This window comes from Sciurus vulgaris, assembly GCF_902686455.1.
Source record: "Sciurus vulgaris genome assembly, chromosome: 7".
NCBI classification, from domain to species: Eukaryota; Metazoa; Chordata; class Mammalia; order Rodentia; family Sciuridae; genus Sciurus; species Sciurus vulgaris.
In genome coordinates this window covers 21725763-21738009 of record NC_136467.1, presented here as the reverse complement: position 1 = coordinate 21738009, position 12247 = coordinate 21725763, and the positions used below count along the sequence as shown (strand labels likewise).

The 12247-nt window shown below is 42.2% G+C and overlaps 1 protein-coding gene across 1 annotated transcript; it reads left to right on the top strand.

Annotated features, from left to right (window-relative positions):
- Positions 1-11069: 11069 nt before the first annotated feature.
- On the top strand, positions 11070-11915 carry LOC306664970 (small ribosomal subunit protein uS3). The gene has a single exon (XM_079146124.1). It carries the CDS (start codon positions 11092-11094, stop codon positions 11821-11823), a length of 732 nt encoding a protein of 243 aa, XP_079002250.1. The 5' UTR covers positions 11070-11091; the 3' UTR covers positions 11824-11915.
- The last annotated feature ends 332 nt before the right edge of the window (positions 11916-12247 follow it).

The window sequence follows — 12247 nt, the reverse complement described above, 5'->3', positions numbered from 1 at the left end:
CTTCCGCCCATCGCTGTGTATCTGGAAGGACTTTTATTGCGTCCACCGCGTTAATCCTCCGAGTGAATTAGTTCATCCGCATCCGCAGAAACAGATGGAGAGTAGCTAGGCTAGGGAAGTCTGCCTTAGGTGGCTTTGTTCTTTGTTTTGGTGCTGGGGATTGAACCGAGGGACACTTTTATCGCTGAGCCACCTCCCCAGACCTACCCCACCCCCCACATACACTTTTTTTTTTTTTTTTTCTTCTGTTTTTCCTTTTCTGAGACAGGGTCTCACTAAGTTCCTGAGGCCGGCTCCAAACTTGCCATTCTTCACCTCAACCTCCCAAGTCACTGGGATTGTAGGTGTGTGCCACTGCACCTGTCATGGTTTATTTTTTATTTTATTTTAGCACTGATTTATTTATTTTTTGTGGTACTGGAGATTGAACCCGGGTCGCCCTGCCACCAAGCTACATCCGCAGCACTTTTTATTTTAAGATAGGGTCTTGCTCTGTTGCCCAGACCGGCCTTAAACTTGAGATCCTCCTGCCTCAGCCTCTCAAGTAGCTAGGATTACAGGTGTGTACCACTGAGCCCTGCTTCCTTTCTTTTTAAAAGGCATTTTTTTTTTTTTTTTTGTCTAACAATTTTCTTAGATAACTTAAAGTGAAGTTATAATCACAAATACTAATCTTACCCCTTCCCTTCATTGAGAAAAGGAAAAGAAGATTGCTAAAATATTATTTCCTATTCCCATATGAGGCAAAAAGAGACTTTTTCCCTAGAAAGTGTTTTCTTCAGGTGGTTGGACATTAAAAACAGACTGTGTAAGTGGATTGCATTGACTGCGTAGACATAAAGGAGCCACCATTTGCATTCAAGAAATGTGTCAACTTGAGTCCATAATGTTAAGTACAACCTCTTATCCTACAGAATTGCCAATCCTGCCAAAAAAGGTATTAATTTTTCTGCTACAGAAGTGTCTTGGTTTGTTGGGGAGCATACCCTGGACAAAACAAAACAAAACAAAACAAAACAAAAAAAAAAAAAAAAAAAAAAACTTTGGCTGGTCAGAGAGATTTGTGTTTAATCCTCTCCTCTTCTGCCATTTTTTTTCCCAATGTTTTAAAATGCAGTCTCCTAATTGCATGCCATATAAGGAAATCTTAGTGGAAAATAGTCAGATCTACTTCATTTTCACATAAGCAAATTGTTCAGATGATGGAAACTAATCATAAGTACAACTGGGAAAATAATTTTCAGAATTCAAATTCCCTGAAAGCCAGTTTTTCAAAAACTAATTTCCAGAATAATATGATAAATCAAAATTGTATGAATTCATAAAATTCACCAGTAGTGAATTGAATAAGACTATTAATTTTTAATAAGAGCATAAAATCACTATTTGCTTTGGCAAAAGACTCAATTTGTCAAAATTTCAGCATTCCCTATGAGAATCCTTCCATTTATACTGTAAAAAAAAAAAAAGAAAAAGAAAAGAAAAAAGTTACAAGATTGTTTTTAACAAAATTCTGATTGATTTTAGAGGGTTTAAATTAGAAATGAAAATTTAAAGTTGACTGAGCTGTGAAAACTTTCCTGTTAAAGCTGATAAATACATTAGTAAAATTGATTGATCTAGGTTGGTTATTTGGCAAAGAAGCTTGATGCAAATTGGACGTGCACCAATAGACTGACTTGTCTTGCCCCCATAGTACAGTGTGACCACTAGGGGTGTCATTCACAGAGAACATGGCACGAAAGAGGTCCCTTGGGGTTGTGCAACACAGAGAGAGATCTCACCTGGAGTCTAGGCCTCACTCGTCTGGCCCCAGCCAACAAACCTGTTGGGGGCTCCACTAACTAGACCAGCAAGTCCAATCTAATTGGAAGGAGCATGGGTATCCTCAAACTGCAAACTGAAGGCCTGAAGTGAGGTCTGCAGGACAGCTTTAGGGTAGGTGCTGCAGACTGCGTGCTGTGTTTCCAGGCATTCGTGTGTCAAATCTTAATGCCCCGGTGATGCTTCTTGGAGATGAGGTCACTGGGAGGTGATCAGGTCATGAGGGTGGAGCCCCATGAATGGGATTAGGACCTTATAAAAGAGGTCTCAGAGAGCCCCCTAGCCCCTTCCCACCATGGGAGAACCAGCAAGATGACATCTATCATCTAGGAAGTGGACACACGAGACCCGGAATACCTCACCAGACACCAAATCTGCCAGCACATTGATGTTGAGCTTCCCAAACACCAGAATGGTGAGAAATAAATTTCTGTTTTTAAAAAAGCAAACCACTTTTTTTTTTTTTTTTTTTTTTTTTTTTTAGCTCTTCAAATGGAACATAATAGTATGTTAGAATCAGGGGATATTTTAAAACACATTTTAGCTAGGCTGCTCCCCAGATCAGTCATGTAAGACTCTGTTGGTGGGGTCCAGGCATAGACATTAAAAAAAAAAAAAAAAGCTCTCAAGGTGAAAGTAACTATTGTATAATAAGGAATTTGACTGGCATTTGTCTCAGGTTCCTGAGACAGGAACTTTAAATTCTTGGAATTCCCTGTGATAGGAGTGTCTTTATGGGTGGGCTCTTGGACCACACAAGCTAAGGAGATGACTCAGAATGGGGACTGGGTATGTTAGAAAGACTGACCATATCATGAGAGGGTTGGGGCTCTGAGCCATAGCGACATTAGTTCAATCTGCCACATTCTAGGGAGAGGGAGGGTCTGGAGAATGAGTTCAGTCATGTGGCCAATGAGTTAATCATTCATGTCTATGGAATGAACACCAAGTAAAAACTGTGGACCTGAGGCTTGGGGGAGCTTCCTGGTTGGTGTATGCAATATAATATAAAGCTGCTCCCCTGCCCTTTCCACTGCAGCCATTTCCCCTCCTCCCAACCACTTGTCAGTCTGTGAACATCCTAACTAACTTGGTTCATCAGTCAGCTTGCAAGTATCCTTCTCCGTTATTGGTCCCCTGTTAGCCCTGCGGAATTCAACTGCTTAAGGGTAGCTTCCCCGCCATCTTTTCTCTTGCTTTCTCTCTCCTACTCATTTTCTTTCTCTCTCCTCTTCGCTTTTCACACTCTCTCTAGCACGCGCCCTTTCTCTTTTCCTCTCATTTTCTCTCTAACCCTGCAGGGAGACACTCTGTTTGCTTAAGAAACCCTCTATGTCAATTCCCGTGTCCAGCGTGGTTTCCTGGGTTCTTACAGTGTATACATTGATGTGCTGGAAGGGTGATGTGTCCTGCGTCACTGTGACCATAACACTTACCAGAATAACTTAGAGGAAGGAAAGTTTATCTTGGTCCATGGTTTCAGAGACATAGTCCTTGGTGGGCCAACTCCATTGCTCTGGGTCCAAGATAGAACATGATGGCAGAAAGGCATGACCAAGGAGCACTGCTTACTTCCTGGTGGCCAGGAAGCAGAGGAAGAGGGAGGCATAAGTGGCCACAAGGAAGATGCACCCTTCCAGGACATGCCTCCAGTGACCCACCTCATCCAACCATGCCCCACAGTTACCACCTAAGTGCCTAGAGTTACCACCCAATCCGTTCATTCAACTTAGGATGGACCAATTAGGTTACAGCTCCCACAATTCCATCATTTCACCTCCAAACATTTCTGCATTAACACAGATTTTGGGAGACACCACATAACAATGACTCTGGGGAGAGATGCTGTATTTGGGATTGTGTCGGTTGGTTTTCTGTTACTGTGACAAAATACCTGAGAAAATCTACTTCTAAGGGAAAGATTTATTTTGACTCACAGGTTCACAGGTTTCAGGCCAAGCTTGCTTGGCCTTGTAGTATTTGGGTCTGTAGCAAGGTAATACATTACAGCAGGAGTATGTGGCAGATGAAACTACTCACCTCATGGCAGCTGAGAAGCATAGAGAGAGGAGGGGGCTGGGGTCCCAAAATCTCCTTCCAGGTCATACCCAATGATCTAACTTCCTTCCACTAGGTTCCACCACCTCCTGATACCACAACAGGCTTTTATCATGTGGGTTTTTGGGGAACATTTAAGACTCAAACCATAACAGGAACCCTCTCAGACCTCACCTTATATGTCTCTGTATTTGGCTGGTCCTGATTTGTGTTCTTTACAGTCACACTGTCATTAGAAGTTGACCTTTCTGAATTCTGTAAGTCATTCTGGAAAATAATTGAGCCTAAAAGAGGTAATTAGGGGAGCCCACATTTGTAGCCAGTTGGTCAGAATTGCAGGTGGCGGGGGACTCCTGAACTTGGAGATGGCGCCCCAGGTGAGGGCAGCCTTATTGGGATTGTCCCTTAAACGTGTGGACTCTGATGCCATCTGTGGGTGGTTAGCATCAGAGTCGGACTGCAGTGTGGCAGCAACCAAGTTTGACAACTGCTCTTCTAGAAAAGTAGTTCAGAGCACCACGTAAGTGCTGGCGTCCAAAGGTCCATCAGGTCAGGACAGGGATAATATCAGGGTCCAAATAGGCTAAGGGGGATGTGGCAGGAAAGAGAGGGCAGACAGAAATGAGGCACGGGAGCTTGCCCTCAAAGCTCTCCAAAGGAAAGGGTGTAGAAATAATGAATGACAAAATGCCAGCAGCTACATATTGTGGGACACTATAGCTCAGTGCTCAAACAGATATGTCCCGCTGTCCTCAGAAGCAGAGGACTTGGGTGCACAGCCACAGGCTCTTTCTAGCATCAACACCACCAAAATCATTAAAAGGGAACTTTCTATTTAACCAGGGCTGGTCTCATGACTGGGGTGGAACGGGGCCCGCTGGTGCCAGCATCATCATTGCTGTCACCGGACGGCGCAGAAGCAGGTGTGAGATGTAAAGAATTAAAATCCTTCCCCTCAGTGACTTCTTAAATAAAATATACTGAACGTACAGGACCTGCAACATTTGGTTCTTGGGTTTCTTCATATTGAAGTATGACTGAATGGGAAGCTCTTTTCAAGGTTGGTTTGTCACCAAAGAAAGTGAGATGACTGCTGGCTTCTGAGAGGTCTCCCGAGGTGACGCAGATCCTGATGATTCCACCCTGTCCACTGTCTTCCCAGCTGCCACGTGCCTCATTTCCATCTTGCTGCCATTTTAGGAGTGAATTGACTCGGACAAGCCAACTTACGCTGAGTGAACCCCAGGAGTCTGAAGTACATAAGCCCTTTGTGTGTTTATTAAATTATAGTATTCTCATATGACTGAGCATTCTCTGTATATAAAACTACTTGGGAAAGAAAACTTAATGAAAACATTATATGGTGAACATGAGGCTAAAGCAAAACAAATCACCACACTGCTGAATATTTATATTCCCTGCTCCAAATGCATATGTTGACATCTTCACCCCAAGGTGAAGGTATTAGGAAAAGGCTTTGGGAGGTGATGGAATTACAGGGACAGACAGGTGCGGTGGCACACACCTGTAATCCCAGCAACAGGAGGATCGAAAGTTCAAAGCTGGCCTCAGCAATTTAGCAAGACCCTGAGCAACTTAGTGTGATCCTATCTCAAAATAAAAAATAAAAAGGCGTGGGGATGTGGCTCAGTGATTAAGCATCCCTGGGTCCAATCGCTGATACCACATACACATACAAAAAGAGGCCCGAGAGAGACCCTTTGTCCCTTCTACAGAAAGAAGGCATTTTACAGGCCAGAAAGCAAACACATCACTTGGATCTTGCACACTGAATCCGACTTGATTTTGAACTTCCTGGGTTCTAGTCTGTGAGAAATAAATTTCAGTTGTTTATAAGCCAGCAGTCTGTGGTATTTTTGTTATAGCAACGTAAACAGACTAAGACACACACTTAGATGCCTGACGGCCTGAATTTCTATGAAACGTGTGTCACGAGTGTGCATGCTGGTTCTGCGACTGGCCTTAAGCTAGGTGAAGCCTGGTAATGCTTACCTCTGCAACGGTCACTTTGCTTCATTTTCCTTATTGATCAATGTTCTCAGCTGATGGATTCTTCTATCTGTAAACGTGTTATTAGGGGGTGGGGTTGTGACTCAGTGGTAGAGTGCTTGCCTAGCATGTGTGAGGTACTGGGTTCAATCCACAGCACCACATAAAAATAAATAAAGACCTGTTATTTATATTAATCAGGTGACTGCCAAGTCTTACTGTCTAAGAGTCATTCAAAGTCTTTATCATAGTGACCTTATGTAGCTGGTCTCTGGTCCATTATGTAATATTTTTATGTTTGAGGCTCAGAGACTAATTTTAAAAATTATCTTTATTGCTTTCTTCTGATTTAAAAACAGATTTTAATTGTAAAATACAGAAAAATGTAAAGCATAAAAATCATTCATAATTCCACCACGTTGCAAACATAATTATATTTCTTTACGAACAAAGTTTATTTCTGCATGACTATATTCTGCCTTTTTAAAAAAAGAAAACAGCTTTAATGAGATATAATTTGCATACCATAAAATTCACCACTTTAATTATACAATTCAGTGACTATCACTAAACATAGAGTTGTATAACTATCATCACAATCCAACTTCAGGACATTTCTATCAATTCAAATTGATCTTTTATGCTTGTTCCTATCCCTTGCTCCAGGCAACCACTGATCTATTTTCTGTCTTTATAGATTGCCTTTTCTGAACATTTCATCTCAATGGAATCATACAACCTTTGACCTTTTGTGATAAGCTTCTTTCACTTGGTATAACATTTTTGTGATTCATCTATATTGTAGCATGATCAATAATTTGTTGCTTTTCATTGTAGAATAGTCTTCTATTATATGAATGTAGTACATGCTATTCATTCATTCAACATTTGATATAAGATTGGATGGTTTCCACTTCTTGACTATTAAAAACAGTTCTGCTATGATCATTTAGGTGTAAGTTTTAGTTTTCCTTTGACAGATATCTAGAACTAAAATTGCAATATTGTATAGTAGATTGATGTTTAACTTCTAAAGAAATTACCAGACTCTTTAAAAGCAACTGCACCATTTTAAATCCCCAACAGCAACATATGAGAATTTCATTTTCTTCAAATTATTACCAACACTTGGTATTTTCTGACTTTTTTTTTTTTTTTTTTAACTAGGACTTGAACCCCAGGGCACAGTACCACTGAGCTACACCCTAGTCCTTTTAATTTTGAGATAGGATTCCCCTAAGTTGCTGAGTGTCTCACTAAATTTCAGAGTCTGGCCTCAGATTTGCTATCCTCCTGCCTCAGCCTCCCAAGTCACTAGGATTATAAGCAAGAGCCACTGCATCCATTGCCGTCGGACTTTTTGATCATAGGCTGTGAATTTCTAGTGACTGTGAAACAGAATCTCATTATGATTTTAATTTGCAATTTCCTGATAAGTAATCATGTTGGCCATCTTTTCATCTTCTTTACTGAACTGCTCATTAGTTCTTTAGTGCATTTCTAAAATTGAGTTTTCTTTTTATCGTTTATTTGGAGTTCTTTATATAGTCTACATACCAGTCATTAATCACATATATGATTCGTGAATATTTTTCTCCCATTCTTTGACTTGTCTTTTCATTTCCTGAGTGGAGTATTTTGAAGTGCAAAAGGATTTAATTTTGATGAAGGCTAATCTTTCGATTTTTTCTAGCTCTACATCTTTCCCTGAGATCTGTTTTGAGTTAAGTTTTGTACATGGAATGAGGTTAGGATATAAATTCATCTTTTTGCATGTGGGTGTCTCATTGTTCTAGCCCCATTTGTTGAAAAAACATTTCACATTGAATTAGCTTGGCCCCTTTTTAAAAAATCGATTGACCATAAATGTACTGTTTATTTCTGGCTTTCAATGCTATTCCATTGATTTATGTGTCTGTTCATATCAATCCCACGCTGCCTTGATTCCTATAGTTCTATATGATGTTTTGAAATTGGGGAACTTTGTGTTTCTGCAGTTCTACTCTGCTTTTTGAGTTAAAGCACCACTTGGAATGGCTTTTCTATCTACTGTCTTGCTGTCAGCTCCCATACCTGGTTGTGATCAGTGTACCCAATATTAGAATAACCACCACTCCTCCTTCTCCTCCCCGATTCCTCGGCCTCCTGCTTCTTCTTCCGGCTCACTTTAATTATACTCTTTGGTCTGGAAACTAAAGATCAATGTCGAATGTTGATGTTAGGCTTTCTACTCCCCCACCATGCACACGCTACCAACAGAGGGAACACTAGCAAACAGCAGCCCCTGGTTCAGGTGCAGCTTGGAGAACGGCCTCTCCCTCCCTCCATGCTGACACATGAAGTTCATCATAAAGGAGGTGACATGCAGCTGTATCCCCTGGTCACACCTCACCCAGGGTACTGAGTTCAGATCTGCACATCACGAGCTGAGCTTCTCCGACCTGCTTTCCCTCTGCTTTTCTCACCCAAGGCTCTGTGCTGCCAGTAAAGTTGTCCTTAAACCTCCTCGTTCCTGGCCAGGCAGCATATTGCACTCCTTTAGTGACAGTGATTGGTTCAGGGATTGATGAATTCAGAATTACTAAGATGGAATGATGCTTTCTAGGATTTCTGAAAGACTCCCTCTCTTTTCTACTAGACTTAAGGGTATAAGAAAGTGAGGCTGGAATGCTTTGACCATCTTGCTATCCTGAGGGGCAAGGCTTCCTGGAGATAGACTCTTCTTGAAAAAAAACAGAGCTGTGAGTTCAGGGAGACAGTAAATCCTGATTCCCAGGATCCTCTGTGAGCCCCTGTGTCAAACCTTGTCTTCAGTGACTCTCACACTGGAATTTTTAATTATGGAAGCCAAGTGAACCTGGACATTCTGTCATATGTAACCAAAGTAGGTTTACAAATTCATGGAGTTTAAGAGAGACACTGACAAATTAGAACAAGGCCAGAAAAGAATGGCCAGAGGGGTGAGTGTGATCAGAAGGGTCAAAGGAAGAGACTGAAGGGTGTCTATCTTGAGGAAGGAAGGTCTGGGGTATACACATTCATGGCACAGGGGTGGCTGCTAAGGAAGGAGAGTCTCCTTCAAAGATGTGAAAGGTTTTCTGTTTACAGAATAATTGGATTTGTTCTGTTAGGATTCAAGGGATATGTTCATGGTAGGAAGATTCGGGAAACAGATTTCAACTCAGTTGTAACATTTTCAGCAATTTAATCTGGAAATGGAATGAACTGCATTGATAATACATTTTCTATGTGTAGAAGGGTTTTAAGTAACTTATCAGACACAGAGGGGATTCAAGCAATGCAGTAGATGGTGTTTTCCAAACTTGAATCATTTGAACACCATCCTCCACTTTTGCCATATGGCAAAGGTATAAATTATATCATTCTGTGTTCAATATTTCCTTTGCATCAAATTGTCTAATTCTTTAAAGTGAAACTTTAAATCGTTACTGTAAACAAAAAATCGGAATGAATGGCCAAAAGAAATAGAATTGAATAAACGCTGTTGCTAAGTTCGAAACAGATGTTGCATGGCAAAATCTCCATATCCATAATGTGTTTTATTTTTGTTAAAAGGGAGATTCATAGTTGAAGATAGGTAATGCTAAACTGGTCATGTTTCTTTCTTCAGAAGGACTGAAAGAGAATCAAAGGAGACATTATCTTCTCACTAAGCAATTCTGTGTTTTCAATGTCATGCTTAAAATCCCCAACATATTCACATGCATGGAAGCCCACAGCATGGGTGTGATCCACACCAGCTCTTCCCAGCTCATCTCTTATGGAGAACAATATTTACTGGCACACAGCTGAACCAAGTGAACCGACTGGCCTAGAGAAGCTGACTCCACCCAGGTGGCGCTCCCACCCCCACCTGAGCCTGGAGCATCCAGTTAAGAGTTCTTTCTACCAGCCAACAGTCCTCTACCATTTACTCCTTTAAATTCCTGGAGTCCAAGCATTCCAGCTTGAAGTAGTTAATTTTTGAATATATACCTTAAAGCTCATAGGCTAGCTAAGGATCATCCCTGCATCCTCTGGAAAATGTGGGCTATTTTGGCATCTCCCTTTGCACATGTGACCGAGGAAGAGCTCTGGAATGGAGTGTTTTCCCTTGTTACAGTGGGCAAACAAATCCCCTTGCTCCCTGACCACCAAGTGAAACCTAAGATGGCTTCACTTCTAGAATTTGTGCTACTCTTTCTTCAAATGATAGATTGGAAAATCTGACTCAGTGAAACAGTGTGTGTGTGTGTGCATGTGTGTGTGTGTGTGTGTGTGTGTGTGTGTATGAGAGAGAGAAAGGGGGGGGGGGATGTGAGTGTTTGTGTTTCACAAGCCTCCTGATCCTACATGTATGAATGCACTTAAGTTCTGAAAACGGTTGGCTGCTTCTCAACCAAACAGACCATCAGGTAAGACGAAGTCCTCGCCTTTCGGAGCAGTGACTGGGCTCCCTTATTTGGAAGCATTTGGACTATTGCTTGGTCTCTCCTGACTCAAGAACATCTGATACCAGATGACAGATAGCATGATTCATTAAAGGGTTTTGGTTTACTCCTACTCTTTTGGTCCCCTGTCTTGATCCTAAAGATTTCCTCACAAACAGACTCAGTACTTTCCTGAATGGATAGATTATTCCTCTGTTTATTTATGTGTGTTTTTTCCTGCATGGTCTTTTTTTTTTTTTTTTTTTTTCCTTCTAATTATGGGGATTTATGTCTCTGGTGTGGGACTTTTGAGTTCCTTTCTTGGGTGGGAGATCAGTTTGGGCTTCAGACCGGAATGTCCCAAAATAACTGCTATTTAAAAGGCTGCTTACTTGTGTGTTGCAATTTTAAGGACCTCTCATGATTGAGGCTGAGTTCTATCTATAGGCACCAAATAGGGTAGGAGTATTTATATCCCTGATTTCTGCTCAAGGATTCCCGTTACCGCAAAACACATTTAACCTGATTCTCCACTCAAGCCTGGAAGACGCAGAGTTGGGGGCAGTGTCTACAGACATCTCGGTGAGAGGCAGGATCTTCTGCCTCGTTAAAATGCAGATTTGATTCGCAAGGGCTGAAGTGAGGCCTGAGAATTTGCCTTTCTAGCAAGTTTCCAGTTGACACTGGTGCCCTGGTTCAGGCCCTCTACTTGGAGAACCACGGATCTAGAATATTTCCCAGCTTTCCTTTCGGGGCTCGCGGCGGCAAGATGGCGGTGCAGATTTCTAAGAAAAGGAAGTTTGTTGCTGATGGAATCTTCAAAGCTGAATTAAATGAGTTTCTCACTCGGGAGCTGGCTGAAGATGGTTACTCTGGAGTTGAGGTCCGAGTTACACCAACCAGGACAGAAATCATTATCTTAGCCACCAGGACACAAAATGTTCTTGGTGAGAAGGGGCGACGGATCCGAGAATTGACTGCAGTAGTTCAGAAGAGATTTGGCTTCCCCGAGGGCAGTGTAGAGCTTTATGCTGAAAAGGTGGCCACAAGAGGTCTGTGTGCCATTGCCCAGGCAGAGTCACTGCGATACAAACTCCTAGGAGGGCTTGCTGTGCGGAGGGCCTGTTACGGTGTGCTGCGGTTCATCATGGAGAGTGGAGCCAAGGGCTGTGAGGTTGTGGTGTCTGGGAAACTCCGAGGACAGAGAGCTAAATCCATGAAGTTTGTGGATGGCCTGATGATTCACAGTGGGGACCCTGTTAACTACTATGTTGACACTGCTGTGCGCCACGTGCTGCTTAGACAGGGTGTGCTGGGCATTAAAGTGAAGATCATGCTGCCCTGGGATCCAAGTGGTAAGATCGGCCCTAAGAAGCCTCTGCCTGACCATGTGAGCATCGTGGAACCCAAAGATGAGATCCTGCCCACCACCCCCATCTCAGAACAGAAGGGTGGGAAGCCAGAGCCGCCTGCCATGCCCCAGCCAGTACCTACAGCATAACAGGGTCTCCTTGGCAGCTGTATCTGGAGTCTGGATATTGCTCTTTAAAGACATTTAATAAAATCTTGTACAAAGAAAAAAAAAAAAAAAAATAGAATATTTCCCAAATTTCCCTGAAGTAAGACTCCCCAGGGTGACGTGTATATGCAGACTGCCACATTCTTTCCTTACTAACTCTCCTTCAGAAGCCCACCTGGAATGGACAGTCTGTCCTTTCAAGAGCCACTCCAGGATATGGTTCCAAGCCGCTTCTTCAGCTGACCTGCCAGGACTCATCTAGTCCTCCATCACTCATTTCCCTCCCTCCCTCCCTTGCTTCATCCCCCAAATGGGAAGAACCTGTGAACCTGTGAGTCAAAATAAATCTTTCCCTTAGAAGTAGATTTTCTCAGGTATTTTGTCACAGTAACAGAAAACCAACTGA

Bases quoted from the DNA above. Each gene is read 5' to 3' on its own strand.
- LOC306664970 (XM_079146124.1), top strand. From the start codon at position 11,092: ATGGCGGTGCAGATTTCTAAGAAAAGGAAGTTTGTTGCTGATGGAATC.